The 19,743-nt window shown below is 51.8% G+C and overlaps 1 protein-coding gene across 1 annotated transcript in view; it reads right to left on the bottom strand.

Annotated features, from left to right (window-relative positions):
- CNIH3 (cornichon family AMPA receptor auxiliary protein 3) overlaps positions 1 to 19,743 on the bottom strand; it is a 621,447-nt gene that overhangs the window by 63,933 nt on the left and 537,771 nt on the right. The window contains exon 4 of the mRNA XM_085609126.1: positions 202 to 314. Coding sequence (XP_085465252.1) covers positions 202 to 314 — 113 coding nt within the window. The remainder of the gene's footprint in view (positions 1 to 201; positions 315 to 19,743) is intronic.

Genomic DNA, 19,743 nt, shown 5'->3' with positions numbered 1-19,743 from the left:
CATCAAATTGGTGCGATATCTTAGGCATGATATCTATTTTCAAGAATCCATGCTTTTTAAAATATTATAATTTACATTGAATACAAGTTGCAAAAATTGACTCAAAAACCCATGTGAATCTCATTGTGAATCTAAGATATTTCCCTTATCGGATATGTACTACCCTGCTTTGAATCCCCTTGAGAGTAAAGTTCCACTTACCTCCATAGGTGATAGAAAAGTAGAGGTGCGTTCAATCCCAATGTTAGCCATTCTTCTGCACATAAGAACATTATACAGAAAAGGCTGTGTATTGAATATTCAGGAAGCACCAGCTAAATGAGAAGAAACAAAGTGGAAATGAGCACACACGAGGCAACAATACACTTTCTGTGGCATATCAATACCAAGACTGGACACCGAGAAATTAGAAAACCAAGGGAAATAAAATTCTGTCACAAAATTGCAGTGGTCTCTCTAAGTGCATGTGAAGATCCGGGGCCAGGCTGTTATGTTACTGGACACAATATGGCTTTTTAATTGTTAATTTAGAATGGCCAAGGTTTGACCCTGCTATTAAGCCTACATTTGAGCAGGAAGTCTCCTTCTCTCAACTTCACAGTTACCTGAGTATAAGGATTCAGCATATGTGATTTTAGACTCTAGTCTTCATTTATCCAACCTGTGACTGGAGGTTTACTGAAGAGCCAGCAGCTCATGACAAGGCATTGCTGCTCTTGTGGGAATTTCATTTAGTACTAAGAGCTAATCTCAGCCAATGGTAAGTACATTGGCTGCATTCCATTCCATGATTGTTAACTCATCTGTTCCATTACAAACAGAAAGCAACCATATGCAAATCAGCATTGGCCACAACCCAAACGGGCAGACCAGCCTTTACCATTGGCCACTTTCCCTCTGAGTGGAACCATATGCAAACCCAGACCAGTTTGGGCCTTGTTGGGTCTCTGCAACCAATTAAAAAAACATAGAACCATTTTACAAAAAAATAAAGGGATTTGGTTAACATCAGATGGAAACAAATGGTCTTCACAAAACCACTAAAATGCCTTCTTTCTGAATTATAGAACAAAATCCACAGCGCTAAAAGTGTCTCTGATTAGGGCGACTTTCAGGCCCCTTAGTCTACCACTGCCTTCAGCAGGAGATACACCGGTACCTAATACTGCATTATCTCTGGTAGGTTAAAAGCCAGGTACTGGAAACAATATACATTTTTTTTAAGTTTTAAAAGAAAGTTTATTGAATATCAAAATACAACATAATAGCAATAGAACATAATATCTAAATATAGCAGAGTGCAAAAAATATCAAACGGGGGAAAGAAACAGAAAAAGGAGGGGGAAGGGATAGGAGGGGGAAGGGAAGAATATATCAAATGATACAACAAAACTATGCATTTAAAATGTAACAGTTGGTATATAATAAATCCTCTAATAAAAACTCATAAAATAACCAAGAGATAAAACACAATAGTTAATAAACAATCATTATTAACTTCAAGGAGGTTTGGGTACTTCTTCATTGCAAGGGGTATGTAAAGGTAAGGACTGAGCAGATATGTTCAAGAAATTAGTGATGGGTAACCATAATAAATCTCGTTTAATGGCAAGCGTAATGGGATAAACGTAAGCCCTGTCTAATCTGTGATTATAACAAACTCCGTACCACCAGGCTTGGAAAGAGACATTCGAGGCATTCTTCCATGACTTAGTGATTTTTTGGAATGCTACAGCTATAAGTAAGTCAATAATGAATGTGTTAATAATGGATGTGGACCATATCCCTGAAAGACTACCTAAAAAAATATGTGAAAAAGTAAAGGGGAACTGTGTAGAAAAAATATTATTAATTTGTTGCCACACTCTGGCCCAAAAATCATGGATCGTTGGACAAGTAAATAACATATGTTTAAAATCTGCTACCGCGGCCGAATAGGACCAACAGGTAGCGGGAATAGAGGGTTCAATTTTATGTAATTTGGCAGGAATGATCAAAAGTCTATTATATATGAAAAATAATGTTTCAGTCGTGTTTGCTCCTCTAGAGGATTTCCTTATTTTGGACCAAATTTTTTGCCAGATTAAAATAGAAAACGATTCCTTTAAGTCCGATTCCCAGTCACTTTCTACTTTAGATTTATCTCGGGTATTAGAGGTAGCTCGTAATTTTTTATAAACTTGGGATGCGAAGAATGAAGAAAGTAAAAAAGGGAGAGTGAGAGGAGAAGATTTGACATGTGTGATGGAAAATGTAAGGGTATCATAGCTGTTTTGAGCAGCTGTACTCAATAACCTATATTTGGAGTAGAAGGATAGTGGTAGAGAAAAGCGGGATTGAAGTACAGAGAAGGGGATACAAGTACCCTCCTGAAAAAGTTGGTGAATCCAATTAAGACGAGATCTTTCCATTCTCTCTGCAAAAAGCGTCTTATTTCTAATTTTAATAAGTGGATTATACCAAATAGGGGACTGTAAGAAGCGTGAGCGATCATCTAGACCATCCAGGAAAAGAGGAAGAAAGGTTTTGCGGGAATTTTTAAGAATGGGGAGAGAACATTTCTTTGGAATATGGGATAATGATACAAATTCTTCAAAGGTGAAAGGATGAAAAAAGGAGGATTCAATCTCTACCCACAATGGTTGAGAGGCGAGATCAGACATACGTTCAGATAACAAAGAAACAGAATGTGTAAGAAAAAATGAAGTGTGATATGAGGAGAAGTCTGGAAAATTGACTCCACCTAAATGTTTAGGACATTTAAGTTTAGAAAATTACATCCTAGCTTTTTTGTTTTGCCCAAAAAATGCTGATAGAATAGAGTAGATATTTTTATAGCAGGATTTAGGGATATTAACTGTGAGGTTAGAGAGGAAAAATACAATTATTGGAACTAACATCATTTTAATAGAATCCAATCTACCCCACCAGGATAAGAACAAGGGATGCCAACGAGTTGTAGAATTATTTAGAGTTGTTTGTAGATTTTTTATATTTAGTGTTACAGTATCTTTAATAGAGGATGTGAACCATAATCCTAAGTATATGATCTTAGTCAGACTCCAATGAAAAGAGGAAGCCAAGAAGTCTACATGAAAGCAAAACTTATTTAGAGGGAGAAATTCACATTTATCAACATTAAGGGGCCGATTCCGATCCTGGAGAAACCGGGTACGAATCGTCAGACGGAGCGTTTTCTCCGTCCGACTCGTACCCGGTCAAACAACATTACAAAATAGCAAGTACGATTCGTATGGAAACACCATTTCCGTACGAATCGTACAAAACACCGACCGACGAAAATATCCATACAAATGTGATCCGGGAAAGCGCCGACGTAACGTCGGGACGCATGCAGGCTGCGTTTCACGAACCAGGAAGTACGATCCGTACCAACGTCACCCCGCACGGATTATATTTTCCGACTGCCAAAAACTGCCGGGAAATCAGGACGATGCGCACAACGAGCACCTGTACGCGACGGACAGCCATGGACCCGAACCTACGTGTCATCCCGGCCCTCATAGCAGTCCACCTGCTCTACAGGAACCGACGCAGACGCCGCAGAAGGTCAGAACAACACCCAGGGGCAAAGGGGGGGGGCAGGGGCAGGACACACGACCCCCACCCAAGTTACAAATCATACATGCCCTGGACATACCTGACCGTCAGGGCCTGGTCACTTCGAGGGGGTGGGGGCGTGTCCACCAACGCATGCGTCCGCCGCAACGGAAGTGGGTGATGACGCGAACCAGCAACACAACAAGTCCGGTACGTACCGTACCCACGCCTTAAGAGCGTGGGTACGAGTCGTACCATGCCCACCCCTACATCACCCCAACAATGGCGGTACGGCCCGTACCCACGTTCTAAAGGCCTGGGTACGGTGCGTACCCCCACCCGTGTATGTACGGCGCGTACCAACACCCCACCCGTGGATGTACGGCGCGTACCCCCACCCCCATATGTACGGCGCGTACACCCACCCGTGTATGTACGGCGCGTACCCACACTCCACCAGTGTATGTACAGCGCGTACCCACACCACAGCAGTGTATGTACGGCGCGTACCCTCACCCGCGTATGAATGGAGCATACCCACACCCTACCAGTGTATGTACGGCGCGTACCAACACCCCACCCGTGTATGGACGGCGCGTACCCCCACCCCCGTATGTACGGCGCGTACCCCCACCCGCGTATGTACGGCGCGTACCCCTACCCCACCAGTGTATGTATGGCGCGTACCCCCACCCGCGTATGAATGGAGCGTACCCACACCCCACCAGTGTATGTACGGCACGTACCAACACCCCACCCGTGTATGGACGGCACGTACCCCCACCCCCATATGTACGGCGCGTACCCCCACCCGCGTATGTACGGCGCGTACCCACACCCCACCAGTGTATGTACGGCCCGTACCCACACCCCAGCAGTGTATGTACGGCGCGTACCCCCACCCGCGTATGAATGGAGCGTACCCACACCCCACCAGTGAATGTACGGCACGTACCAACACCCCACCCGTGTATGGACGGTGCGTACCCCCACCCCCATATATACGGCGCGTACCCCCACCCCCGTATGAATGGAGCGTACCCACACCCCACCAGTGTATGTACGGCACACACCCCCACCAGGGCATGTACGGAGCGTACCACCACCGGTGTATGTCCCCAGCGTACATGGCCAGACACAGGAGGGGTGGGTGCAGAGTCCTCCCAGCAGTGCCCAGACATAGGAGGGGTGGGTGCCTATCACTCCCAGCAGTGCCCAGACGCAGGAGGGGTGGGTGCCTATCACTCCCAGCAGTGCCCAGACACAGGAGGGGTGGGTGCAGAGTCCTCCCAGCAGTGCCCAGCCATAGGAGGAGTGGGTGCAGAGTCCTCCCAGCAGTGCCCAGACATAGGAGGGGTGGGTGACTATCACTCCCAGCAGTGCCCAGACATAGGAGGGGTGGGTGCCTATCACTCCCAGCAGTGCCCAGACATAGGAGGGGTGGGTGCCTATCACTCCCAGAAGTGCCCAGACATAGGAGGGGTGGGTGCAGAGTCCTCCCAGCAGTGCCCAGACATAGGAGGGGTGGGTGCAGAGTCCTCCCAGCAGTGCCCAGACATAGGAGGGGTGGGTGCCTATCACTCCCAGCAGTGCCCAGACGCAGGAGGGGTGGGTGCAGAGTCCTCCCAGCAGTGCCCAGACATAGGAGGGGTGAGTGCCTATCACTCCCAGCAGTGCCCAGACGCAGGAGGGGTGGGTGCAGAGTCCTCCCAGCAGTGCCCAGACATAGGAGGGGTGGGTGCAGAGTCCTCCCAGGAGTGCCCAGACCCAGGAGGGGTGGGTGCAGAGTCCTCCCAGCAGTGCCCATGGAAAGAAAAGTGTGCAGTACCCACAGATGCACTGCCCACAATTGTCAGTCAGGTGCTCAAAGACCCTGCAGAACATGGTACACATGTGTGCGAGGCTGGGAGTGCACACATGCATAGTGTGTAAAAGGGAACATGTCCACATGAAGTCACGTCAACATACTCGAAACTCAAGTACAGTGACCACCAAGGATGCCACTAAGGATGCAGGTGGAGACATTGCCCAGCATGCATGGGCAAAGTTGAACGGATCCATCACACACCAAGGATATGTAGACACAGCTCAGCACAACATTTAGGCAACACCCTGCAGGGAAGATGTCAGGGTCCACAGAGGAAGCAACACACCTTGGGACAATGTCACCATGCAGTAAGAGCTGAAAATGAACAAAGTTATTTTGCAAATACCTTGTGATGGCACACAGATACCAGGGTCCACCCCATGAGCAGCACACTACTACATTTCCCAGACACCTAACACATTATCCCCACCCCAAATCATGGAGCAGCACCACCAACAGCAAGTCCAGGAAAGCATAAGTGTGCAAAAGAAAAACAAAAAGCTTTAATCAGCATTTGAAATGTCATTGTTTAAATGCCCATTATTTACAAGGCCCATGGGCCAGGCCATCAGCAAAGTCCTGGGGGGTACACATGGGGACGTGTGTCCCCTAGCTTCCCTGTACAGTTCACATGTCCATTTCATCCACAGAAGGGGGGGCATCATGTGGGGGTGAGGGACCAGGCACCGCAGGGACAGGAGGGGCAAGGGTAGGTGTTGTGGGTGCAGGGACAGAGGACTCCACCACAGGGGGTGGGGCAGCGCCAAAGGTGGAGGTGAGAAGGGCGCTGCACACGTTAGCAAGGTCCTCCAGTGTCTCCCCTGCACCCGAAGGAACCACAGGCCCCAAGGAGGGGGGGGTCGGATGGATAGGTCGCAGCGCTACTGGGGGAGGGTATGGACAGGGGGGGACTCAACTACCCTGACCGGGGACTTCCTTGACCGCTTGCGGGGTGGTGTCACCTTGGGGCTCAGGGACAGGGCGGCCAGGAAGGATTCCTTGTTTGAATCTTGGCCAGGAGAGCTGAGGGGAGTGGATTTGGAGGCAGGGGGTTGTGAAGAATGTGGACTCCCACTGTGGCTGCGTGTCTTACGTTTTCCCCCCGACCAAGTGGGTGTGCCTACTTCACCCTGTGTGTGCGTGACAGGAGGTGTGCGTTTGGGCTTCCCTGGTGGTGTGGTGCCTGTGTCTGGTGGGGTGCGTGCATGGGTACGTCTGGGTGTGCTTGCGACAGGCATGGGAGTGGGAAGTGTGGATGGTGCAGGGGTAGTGGGGGGGACGTAGTGCTGCAGGAGACCCACTGCTGCAGTCAGTGTCGAGTCTATGGACCTCAGCAACTGGCGTTGGTCAGACTGCGCAGCTGAGATGCCCTCCAGGTATGCCTCCATCTGGGTGATCACTCTGGTGTGGCCATGGAGGACATTCAGCATCGCAGTCTGACCAACCTGCAACTGGCGCAGGATGTCCACAGACTCGGCATTTGAGGCAGCAGTGGAGACAGGGGCAGGGGGCGCGGTGCCAGCCAGGAAGGAGACACGTGGTGACCTAGCACGGCGTGAAGGGACCAGAGCAAGTGGGAGGCCGGTGATGGGAACAGAGGGGGCGGGTAGAGATTGTGTGCTGCTTTCAGCTGTGGGAGCAGCCTCCGCCCCCTCTGGGAGCTCAGCCTCGGACCCGTCTGCATCATAGTCGGAGGTGTAACTGGACAGGTCCTCCGCCTCACTCCCCTCGGCCTCCGTGCCACTCGATGTGCCAGACAGTATAGCACTGCTGCCACTGGTGCTTGGTCGCTCCTCACGCTCCGTGCCAGTGTCTCCCTCGGAGTCCCCCGACGATGCTGTGAGCAAGGTGAAGAGACAGGAAATAATCAGACACCTGTATACATATGTCACATGAGTCAGATCTACATAGGTCACAGTGCATAGCCTGAAAAGCAACATGAGTAACATCTACAATACAAGGTACATATGTAGGCCCTGCAACACACAGCTGGTTGACACATCATGCCACTGAGAAACAATGGAGTGCATGACACAACAGCAAATTACTTGATATCAAATTGGACAGAGGAGCCAGGCTCTGGGGACAATCGTGCACTGCATCTTTACCACACAGCGTTGCCAAAAAAGGGATGAGCAGGAACCATGTCTATTGACGTTTTGCACATGCTGCAAAGCTAACGCATTGAAACATGCCCAACATGACTGGGTCACAGCACCTTGAGTGTAAATCCAGACAAACATCACACACAGGCCAGACCTAGCAAGGAGAATAAAGATTTTGACATGTAGGCCTTGCCCGCACAAACCACCCCCTACCTGAGACAATGTGATTGAGACAGAGGAAGTACTGACACCTCTTACTCTGGGATGAAAACACATGGGCTGCACTAAATCCTGATTGTACACAAGCCACCACTGTTGCGCCTGTCCACATACATCATTGACAATCAACCATCATCAGATTGTCGTACCAAGACACACAGGCACTGCCCACCGTGAGTATGCACAAGCAAAATTGGGTCACACTGTAACGTGGACACATGTAGCACAGTTTACGCAAATACAGATGAGGCCAGGGTACAATGCCACAGAGCCCAACCTATGCCGAAGACACAGAGAATGTCCACATTGTTGGATGACACACATGATACCTAGGAAAAGGTGCCCCAGGGCACGGTAGTGGCCACACACCTCCATGGTCCGGGATGGATATGACTGCAACTGAAGCAACCGTCACAGCACTATGCATTACTCCCACTCATGCACATCATGTCAGAGGGCAGAACATTGGACATGCATGCTGTAAGGCAGTACACTTCTAAGACACACTCCTATGTCGGGACTCAGCATCAGTGCCAACTGACATGGACCCCACAATGACTGAACTGGCCAGGGCACAGGCAAGGTCCCAAAACTGCTTACACACCACCCCCACGCATGATGCTGCAAGCATTGGGCACTTGGATTAACTGCCAGACTAGATTACCTTGTGCAAGAGTGACTACCCACAGACCCAGGAACACATGGCAAGGAGGGGAAGGGATGAAGAACATCAGGTGTTCAATTTGGGGAACTGGTTATGCACTGCACATTTAAACCCTGACACTGTATCCATGCAACTGCGCACTTCCAAAAGCTGGGGACACACAACAAACACACATGTACCCACCCCCTTCCTGCTGCTGCTTCTCCTGTAAGCGCCTATCCAAGTCGGGGAAGACCACCGCCAGCACACGCTTATGGATGTGGGTCAGACGCCGGTGCCCACGGTTCTTGGTGCTCTCAGGTGAGTCCCCCAGCAGGACCCGTGCAATCCTCCTCGTCCAGCACCAGATATCCTGCCAGCGTTTCCTCACCTGGGCTAGGCGCCGCTTCCGACCCTCCGTCTTCCGCACGGCACTGACGGCTCGCCTCCATATCTCCCTCTTGGCATGGACACCTACCTGTGAGGATGCAAAAGTGAGAATACTTTAATACACCTGAGCAATGAGACAGAGACACACATATTAATAATTTGTCTGGTTTGAACAGGCCATGGTATGCAGAAAACTCATTGCACCTTTGTCATAGGGACATTATCCTCTGGGCAAGGCTAAATGCACTACGTGGCAGAGAAAGTACACAGGTGGCATGAGGGGTGCCACACAATTTAGGATCCTGGATCACACTGTGCATCACAAGCTACACCAGGATTATGTACAGCACCTCAAAGCAGTCACATGCCCCAGCCCCCTGATGCAACCTCAGCAGAGTACACAGACACACACAGGTACAGGACAATCACCTGCCATTGCCAACTGCGGGTACAAACCTCACTCTGCCCATGTGCCACTAGACTGGGGGGTGTCACAGGTGTGGGGCTGGCTCAGCACGGCAGTCACACAGCACTGCTCCCTGCACACATCACATGGCCAGGGTATATCCATCCCTCATGCAGCTGGTGTGCAACACTCCCCATATGCACTCAGCCACATGACAGGGGACCTAAACACACACACCAATGTCCAGGGGACGAACACATCATTTGGACACTCACAGCACAGGTACACTAAACAAACACACATCTATGGGTACTGTCACCTGTCACACTGGGGGGGAACACAGAATCACATCAGGACTGTAGCAACAACATTCCCAGGAGGAGTAGCCAGGCAGAATGCGGCATGCACCATGCATTGTTTTTCACAGTAAGCACTATGCAAGTGAGGAGTGCACACAGGAACTACAGCATGCGCTGCATGGGAGACATGAGGCCTTCCCCACCCTGGGACCCACTCCAAACAACATTGCATGTCTGTCACACAGGGACACAATGCCAGAAGTCACAGTCACAAAAAAGGGGGCACAGTCTAAGCTAGTGGAGTCAGCCCTCACCTGCTCCCCTGGTCGACCATACAGCATGGTGTACTGTGGGAGGATCACATCCAGCAGGGCAAGGTTCTCCTCCTGTGTGAATGGCTGGGCCCTCTCCACAGACCTGGACATGGTGCCAGAGGAATCACGAGCAGCAGCAGTGTTGTGGAATGAAAGGATGTGCAGGCAAGTGCTCTCTAATGGGACCTGGCTGCCTTATATCTGCCTTGCTGGCCGGTTTCATTTACAGGAGTACAGAGAGATTGGTCACATTAGCATCCTACGTTTCCTCCAATCCCTTTAAACCTACCCCAGTGAGGGGCTTTGCATGGTTTAAAAATTGAGCATGATGTCATGTCAACAACCACTTTGCAACAAAGTATTTGTTTCAAACCGACTTCTGCTGGCCACGTGATGCAAAAATTCAAACTTTAAACTCGGTCTCCATGACAACCAGCATGCATTTAGGCCATTATACTTGTCCCTCATGTGTCCCCTATGTTATTTCAATATTTTCACACAGGTACGGTGCGTTCCACGGCCCTAGGGCACCCCCAATACAGTAATACGGACCGTACACGCGTGTGTATGGTCCCTATCACTATGGGTGTGCTGGCGTATGCGTACGCCATAGTAATACGGACCGTACACGCGTGTGTACGGTCCGTATTACTATGGCGTACGCATACGCCAGCACACCCATAGTGATAGGGACCATACACACGCGTGTACGGTCCGTATTACTATGGCGTACGCATACGCCAGCACACCCATAGTGATAGGGACCAGACACACGCGTGTACGGTCCGTATTACTATGGCGTACGCATACGCCAGCACACCCATAGTGATAGGGACCAGACACGCGTGTACGGTCCGTATTACTATGGCGTACGCATACGCCAGCACACCCATAGTGATAGGGACCATACACGCGTGTGTACGGTCCGTATTACTATGGCGTACGCATACGCCAGCACACCCTTAGTGATAGGGACCATACACACGCGTGTACGGTCCGTATTACTATGGCGTACGCATACGCCAGCACACCTATAGTGATAGGGACCATACACACGCGTGTACGGTCCGTATTACTATGGCGTACGCATACGCCAGCACACCCATAGTGATAGGGACCATACACACGCGTGTACGGTCCGTATTACTATGGCGTACGCATACGCCAGCACACCCATAGTGATAGGGACCATACACACGCGTGTACGGTCCGTATTACTATGGCGTACGCATACGCCAGCACACCCATAGTGATAGGGACCCTACAAATGCCCTCAGAGCGTATGTACGGTGCGTTTCACACCTGACAGTGGTGACAGGCGGCACACAGAGAGGAATAGAGCTGTCATACTTGGCCAAGGATGGACATCAAGGCATTGTCTGTGCAGTACTACATGTGTCGGGCACAGGTGTGTCAGGCTGTGATGTGGCACATTACTCCTGAGGTGTGAAGCTAATTTAAGTATGATGAGCTGTGTACACATGTCATGTGTGATGGTGCACTATGTGCCACACATCCCCTTCACTCCATTGACATGTGTGCATGTAGTACAGACTTGTTGAGCTATGCGTCACTGGCATGGCACAGTCACCGACAGCCGCAACTGTCCCCTGATGCCAGGTACACGGAATATCACCCCTGAGATGTGAATTCCCGCGTTGCACACTGTGACTATGTCATGTGTGTGTCATGTGTTCCCATAGGTTTGCTGTAGGTGTTTGGTCAAATGCACCTGCAGTTGCTGCAACCAACATGTGTCTGTGTGTAGATGGGCATGGCACACTGTTACGCACACCAGCCCACATGTGTAATCCGACGTAAGGTGTGTATGTATGCATGGACGCGGAGTTTCATAACAAGGGCATATCTGCATACTCTCATTGTATGTGTGATCAGTCTTGACATGTACTCTCTCATGGCAAGGCGTGTGGTCTGTCCTTTTTCTATGACATGTGACCTGTGCATCTAGTGTTCCGCAACCTGTCTGTACAATAAACATCCTTCTTCTGCATATATGTGGATGTCTTTAACTCCTGTAATGCGTCTGCCTGTTCACTTACCCTGGCCCACAGCTAGTTTCATGGCATGGCATATTGAGGTTGAGAGTCGACGTTTGTAGCTGGCTCTTGGTAGGAGTGTCCCCTGCCTGGCATACGTGTCCAGGGCTCATTGCACAGACCTGACTCTGTATGTAGCATATGTGTATTGCCTGTTGAACATGTGCTCAGTACATTGACATTGGTGGTGTACTGTACTCACTCTTCGTTGTCCCTTCAAATTCACTGCAGGGCTCCGCCTCTCCCTCGAGCAATTCCGGACTTGGCTGACCTGAGGGAACATGACTGTATACGCCGCTACCGCTTCCCCCAACATTTGATTGAGGACTTGACGACACGGCTGGCACCACACCTCCAACCGCTACACAGGTATCCTGGTGCACTGACACCCAAGATGAAGGTGATGGCAGCCCTACATTTCTTTGCCATGGGTACCTTTCAACATACCATTGCTCACGCTGGTGGCATGTCCCAAACCATGTTCGGCCGTGTGCTGCATGATTTTTTAGAGGCCATGTTGGTTCACCTAGATGAGTTCATTAAATTCCCAACTCCTGAGCAGTTGAAAGGTGTCAAGCGTGAGTTCTATGCCCTGGGAGGGATGCCCCATGTCGTTGGGTCCATAGATGGAACACATGTGGCTTTGGTACCACCACAGGCACAGGAGGTAGCGTATAGGAACCGCAAGCATTACCACTCCATTAATGCCCTTGTGGTGTGTCTTGCCAACATGGTGATTTCACATGTCTGTGCTCGTTTTCCAGGATCAGCACACGATGCCTACATCATGAGGCGTAGCAGGGTGCCTGAAATGATGCTGCCGCTGCGCAACGAACGGGCATGTCTTGTTGGTGGGTATACTACGTCAGTCCTGTATTTAGCGTCATCTTCCTGTCTTACTGCTTCTCCTGACCCACTTTTGTCCATGATGTTTCCATGTAGGGGACGCTGGCTATCCCAACATGCCACGGCTGATCACGCCTCACCGCAACCCCAGCACGGCGGCCCAGCACCGCTACAACAACGCCCATGGGCGGACCAGGCGAGTGATAGAGAGGACCTTTGGCCTCCTGAAGAGCCGATTCCGTTGCCTCCCCAAGACCGGTGGCGCACTCCCATATGCACCGGTGAAGGTATGCAAGATCTTCGTGTGCTGCATGCTGCACAACATGGCAGTGGAGAAAGCTGTGCCACTCATCCTGGATCCGGATGAGCAGGACCATCCACCCGTGGAGGATGAAGGGCTTGGTCATGAGGCAAGTGATGTGGAGGAGGAGGAGGCGGAAGAGGACATCCGGAGTCGGCTCATACGCAACTTCTTTGCTTAGTGGTGAGTTCCAGTGTCTGAGTGTGCACGCATTGGGCCGTGTGTGGTATGTGTTGCAATGTGTGTGTCCATCTGCATGTCTGCCAGGTGAGTCAGAGGTGTGTTTGGATGTGTCACTCGGGTGATGGTGCAATAGATGAATGTTTTTCCAGAGTCATCCTTGTCACCTAGCATGTTGACAACCTTATACGTGTTGAGTACATGCACATGCATGCGGATGTGCTTCTAATGGCTGACTTCGGGTATGTCTCTCATCCACAGGTACTTGCGCATGCTGTCTGCTGGTGGCATTGTTGTGCTCCTGCTATTCCTCATGAACACGGCAACATGTGCAGAATCAGCGTTACATGCACGGACACGTTTGGAAATCGCCTTAGGGTAAGGGATGCAGCACGGCTTTTTGGGTGTGGTATTTGTTTTGATTGTGTGTGCACTGCTCCTGTTCATGTTTGGATACTTAGCATACATGTAGATTCACCATGGGGCACATGACATGGAGCTGAATTCACCTGAATTGATGGTCAGACTTGCTGACATTCATCTGTAATGGGATTGTGGATTGTGGATTGTGATGGAGCCATCAATGTGTGTGACACTGCTTCGGAAACATACGGGTTGCACCGGGTTGACATGGTGTGTGAATTCCCCATTGGAGGCACAATGGTGTATGGCAGCCTCTCCGTGAGCAGCAGGGGGTGTTTAGCTGTAACCCGTCACTTGTGTGCCAGTTCTATGGATTTCCAGCATATGTGGTGCAAAGGGGGGTGCCAGTGTCGGTCCCACATGTTCATCCACATGACCTGTGTATGTGTTGACAGAGTTGCATTAGCATTCCGACACACATGACTAATAAAGGTGTCCCTCTGCCTCCAAGGTGCCTCATCTCGGTCAATGGTGGTCTGTTGCCACTGTGCATGCGGCATGTCTGGCATAGTTATCAGAGATGGTGCATATGGGTCCATGTGTAGAGTAGCAAGATGCAAGCTGTTTGTCAGGGATTGGAATCTGTATTGTGCATGATGTCCATGGCTGTATAGGTATTGTGGCATGTCAGTCTCCACGACGGCCACTGTGCTGCATGTGCATCCATTGTGTGTGTGTGTGGCATGTTGAACTAGACATTCCTTCCTTGACATACACCTTTTGCATAGTTCCTTCCTGAGATCCTTGTCTTTGTGTGCAACTTGGGGCATTGTTTTCTTGACATGGCGCATGCTGCTGCAGGGCCTGCAGCAAGGGCACCCAGTGTCAACGGAAACGAGCTGGTGTTCATCATGGATTGATAGCTTACATGTGCTATGCTGATCAGTGGCATCTGTGCCTCATGCTGCAGCACACTCTGCATTATGCACAAGTTCCCCAGTTCCATCCACCTCAAGGCAAGAGAGACCATCCCCCAGGTCAACTACGACATCCGTGTCTAATCCTACCCTGCACTCTACAGACATGTGCGTTACAACTCCCATGATAATTGTCCACATCCAGGGTGCATCTGCACAGCTCTGCTTCTACATCCGGCGACCAGGCCACATCAACGTCAAACAGCGATGGGGGGAATGGATCACTGCCAGCTGCAGGTTCACCTTCTCAATCCGCGCACACACTCAGGATGCAGCCCACAACCACAACACAACCTTGTGGCACTGTGATCCAAGACCCCATTGTGCCATCACCAGGCATCTAACCTTGGCCGGCCCACCATTCTCCACATCCACCTGACTCAAGCATGCAGGCCATGGTTCTGCCACCTGTCTACACATACCTGGTAGTTGCACCCCAGGACAATCCACATGATCCCTGACCTCTGCGCATGACTGTTGCTCTTCTAAATAGGTCTGTGGGCACAGTTGTGCGGGCACCCCCTCAGCTGGTTGGGCCTATCATGGGTGAGTATGGTGCTCCATGTCTGTATTGGATGATACATTGTGAGCCATGTGTGTCCTGTGCCAGACTCAGACCCCAGGGTATGCATGGTTGGAGTTACTTCAAAACTCAGGCATGGTTTGACTTTACAACACACACATGTAGTGGAATAATGCAAAATGAAGGCATCATCTCGTGATTGTGAAGATATTTATTTGTGGTGGGGTACGTGTTTGGGGGGATGACAAGAGGTGCTTGGCGGGAGTGTAGAATCCAAAGTTCACTGGGGGAGTTGGTATCCTTGCCAATGGAAGTCATCAGAGTCTTTGCTACAGTCTTTGTCAACATTGGTCAGACAGTGACCAGCAAGTCCATGTGGCAGAGAATGTCATTTGCTGTAGTGCTGCTGTTGGGCCCGAGGGCCAGGTGCCAGGCCAGGTGACCTGGGAGATGGTGATGTTCCGCTGACTCTCACGGTCTTTTGCGTGGACGACCCACCCTCCTGCGGGTACCCTCAGATGCAGGCCGTGACGATGCTTGTGATGCTCCGTCAAATGAATCCTCCTCCTCCTGATCCCTCCCTGTGGGTGGTGATGTTCTTCGCCTGGTGGCACAGGGAGGGTTGCCCATGTTGTCGGCAATCCGACGGAGTACACGGGTCATTTCCGTTTGCACCGCCACGAGCTCAGCCTGTCTTGCCTTCATCCGTCCTTGGTGTCGCTGTTGACAGGCATGTTGCTCGGCCTGCAGGGTCTTGATCTCCTCGAGGGTCCCCTTGATGTCGGTGAGGGTGGACGCAATCTGGGCCATGCCCCTGGTGTCACGCCGGTATGAGTCGAGGATGTTGCTGACGTGTGACATTACCGGTTCCTGAGCCAACTGGTCAGGTTCGCGCCTCCGCCATCCTCCACTCCCACCACCCCTGCCCACTTGCACCTGGCCTGCCGTTGTGGGCACATCGGGTCTCCGGGACCCCTGAGGGATGGCATTTGCGGTGTCACCTGCCTCCTCCTGGGTGCCCAGGGAACCTTGTCCCTCCTGGACAGACTGGCTGTGTTGTTGTGTGCGGGCAGGGCTCCTGGGTGTCTCCTGGGATGTGGCAGGAATGGGGGTGGTGGTTGGCACAGTTGTACCTGAGGCAGGTGCTGCAGGTGGTTGGACACCAGAGGGGCCAGGTTGGTCTGGGTCATCCACAGAGTGTTGAGAGTCGTCGCTGCCGGTGGGGTCCTCTTCACGCAGAGCCTGGTCCTGTGAGTCTTCCCCCCAGTGTTGGGGGGAGATCGACGACGTTGACCTGTGTGTGAGAGAGACAATGTTAATTGTGTTACATGCGACATCCATGTTTCATTCATTTTTGAGTTGGCACAGTTCCTCTGGGTGGTTTGATATGGCTTGCATTCCTCTCGCAGTGCACTTGTGCATGGGTATGTCCCTTGGCCACAGCTTTCGACACTTTACCCATGTGTGACACAATCTTAGTTGATGCATCTTTTTGGAACGCAGTCAGCAGTGTAGTGAGCGGGCGTAGCAAGCCATGCAGAGCCACCTTACGTGTTGCACTGTACTTTGCCAAATGGTGTTTTCACCATGCTATTTGAGAATGCAGGTAGGTTTGTGCCTGCAGCACGGATGTACTCGTGCACAGATTGACACATGTCCCAGTGTTTATCACAGGAAAAAGGGGCCGGGGGTTCAGGCACTGCCAAACCTTGTCTACATGCACACAGTCCACCTGCTGACGAGCGGACATGGCCACACCGCCCAAGGGTGATTTGGTCTCCCTCTGTCTCCCTTTCTCCCTCCCTCTGTCAGCCTCCTCCCTCTGTCCGTCTCCCTCTGTCTCCCTTTATCCCTCCCTCTGTCAGCCTCCTCCCTCTGTCCGTCTCCCTCTGTCTCCCTTTCTCCCTCCCTCTGTCAGCCTCCTCCCTCTGTCCGTCTCCCTCTGTCTCCCTTTATCCCTCCCTCTGTCAGCCTCATCCCTCTGTCCGTCTCCCTCTGTCTCCCTTTCTCCCTCCCTCTGTCAGCCTCCTCCCTCTGTCCGTCTCCCTTTCTCCCTCCCTCTGTCAGCCTCCTCCCTCTGTCCGTCTCCCTCTGTCTCCCTTTATCCCTCCCTCTGTCAGCCTCCTCCCTCTGTCCGTCTCCCTCTGTCTCCCTTTCTCCCTCCCTCTGTCAGCCTCCTCCCTCTGTCCGTCTCCCTCTGTCTCCCTTTATCCCTCCCTCTGTCAGCCTCATCCCTCTGTCCGTCTCCCTCTGTCTCCCTTTCTCCCTCCCTCTGTCAGCCTCCTCCCTCTGTCCGTCTCCCTCTGTCTCCCTTTATCCCTCCCTCTGTCAGCCTCCTCCCTCTGTCCGTCTCCCTCTGTCTCCCTTTCTCCCTCCCTCTGTCAGCCTCCTCCCTCTGTCCGTCTCCCTTTCTCCCTCCCTCTGTCAGCCTCCTCCCTCCCTCTGTGTGTCACCCTCTGTCACCTCAGCCCAGCTTCCTGGGCACACACAGTTTGCAGGTCTTTCAAAGGCCATTGGCTTGTTCATGTGGGTTTGTTTCTGATCTCCGGGCACCCATTGGGCGGAGTGTCTGAGTCTGCGCTGCTGCTGTGGCGGTGTGTGCTGACACTCTTTCAGAGTGATGCGTCTTCATTAGCTGCTGTTATGTGCAAATTGTGCCTTCATACCTATGTCATCCGGCAACGCGGCTACCATTTGCAGGCAACACAGTACTGTGTGGGGACACACTGTTCGTATGGCTGTGCCCTAGGCCATATGGGCTGAGGGCATTGTTGTGTGCTTCTGAGTTGCTCTGTGTTAGTTATGGGGCCCACCCTCCCGGCATCAGGGACATCCTGTCTTGTGTTGGTGTTTTGTGTGGCCTGTTACTTGGCATGGCCTTGCTTGGTGCATGGGGCACGGAGGCGCTAGTGGCATGTGTGTGTTTTTGGAGTGTGGTTGTGTCCGGTGCTGGCTTTGGGGGGGGTTGCGTGCATGATTGGGATTTTGGTTGTGTATGGCGTTCCCCCCATGTGAGGTGAGTTGTTTGTGTACTCACCAGGGTCAGGGACTCCTTGTACTCCGTCTACTCCCACCGGCGGCAGCGTGGCCATCACCTTCTCCTCCCAGGGATGGTACTGTGCCAGTCTGCGGGGCGGCCCTCCTCCAGTGATGTTCCCCTGGTTGTGATCGTCCGTCATTTTGCGGCGGACCGTCCTCCGCAGATCGTACCACCTGGCTTGGCACTCATGCCTGGTCCTTCTGGTGGCCCCAACAGCATTCACAGCATCGACTATCCTCTGCCACATGGCTGATTTTTCGGATATGCTGGTCCGTCTGACCAATGTTCCAAAGAGCTGTGGCTCGACTCTGATGATTTCGTCGACAAGGACCTCCAGCTCCTCCTTTGTGAACTTTGGATTCTTGTTAGTGGGCATGGTGTGGGGTGTGGGTGTGGATGGTTGTGGGGGTGTGGGTGTGGATGGTTGTGGGTGTGTGAGTGTGGTTGTGAAGGTGTGTGTGTGTGAATGTGATGAGGGGGTGTTTGTGATGGTGGTTGTGTGAAGGAGTGCAAGTGTAAGGTGTATTGATGGCTGTAGTATGGTGCAGTGCGTTGTCTCTGTGGTCTGGCAGTGGTGGATCTGTTGCAAAGGATCATGGTTTGTGTGTGTTGGGCCTTTTTATTGGTCCATTTGTGGGTGTGGCTGTGTTTGAACTTTGGGTGGGTGTGTTATAAGGAGTTGTTGTGTTTTGGGCCTCTGTTTAGCTGTTTGCCAGTTGCAGGACAGTATATGGGGTGTATTTGGGCTTGTTGGACATGTTGTGTGGTGTTGTGTGAATCGAATTGACTTTCCTTGTGTTGTTTGGGGTTGTCCTGGTTCAGTACGTGTGTTTTTGGCGTCTGTACGGTACGTACATGCACTGGTGGGGTGTTGGTACGCGCCGTACATACACTGGTGGGGTGTTGGTACGCGCCGTACATACACGGGTGGGGGTTCGGCACGTACATGCACTGGTGGGGTGTTGGTACGCGCCGTGCATACACTGGTGGGGTGTTGGTACGCGCCGTACATACACGGGTGGGGGTTCGGCACGTACATGCACTGGTGGGGTGTTGGTACGCGCCGTACATACACTGGTGGGGTGTTGGTACGCGCCGTACATACACGGGTGGGGGTTCGGCGCATACATGCACTGGTGGGGTGTTGGTACGCGACGTACATACACGGGTGGGGTGTTGGTACGCTCCATTCATACACGGATGGGGGTATGCTCCGTACATACACGGGTGGGGGTTCGGCGCGTACATGCACTGGTGGGGTGTTGGTACGCGCCGTACATACACTGGTGGGGTGTTGGTACGCGACGTACATACACGGGTGGGGGTTCGGCACGTACATGCACTGGTGGGGTGTTGGTACGCGACGTACATACACGGGTGGGTGTTCGGCACGTACATGCACTGGTGGGGTGTTGGTACGCGACGTACATACACGGGTGGGTGTTCGGCACGTACATGCACTGGTGGGGTGTTGGTATGCGCCGTACATACACGGGTGGGGGTTCGGCGCGTACATCCGCGGCGGGGGGGGGGTTTGGCACATACATACGGGGGCTGGGGGGGTTTTTGGCGCGTATGCGGGCACATGTCTTGATGGTTGCTATGGGAGTTCGGTCCGTACGGTGTATTTTCCATACAGTTGTAAAATTGGG

The sequence above is a fragment of the Triturus cristatus genome, chromosome 6, assembly GCF_964204655.1.
Source record: "Triturus cristatus chromosome 6, aTriCri1.1, whole genome shotgun sequence".
Lineage (NCBI taxonomy): Eukaryota > Metazoa > Chordata > Amphibia > Caudata > Salamandridae > Triturus > Triturus cristatus.
Note: the sequence above shows the minus strand (reverse complement) of the source record. Positions and strands in the feature narration are given on the sequence as shown.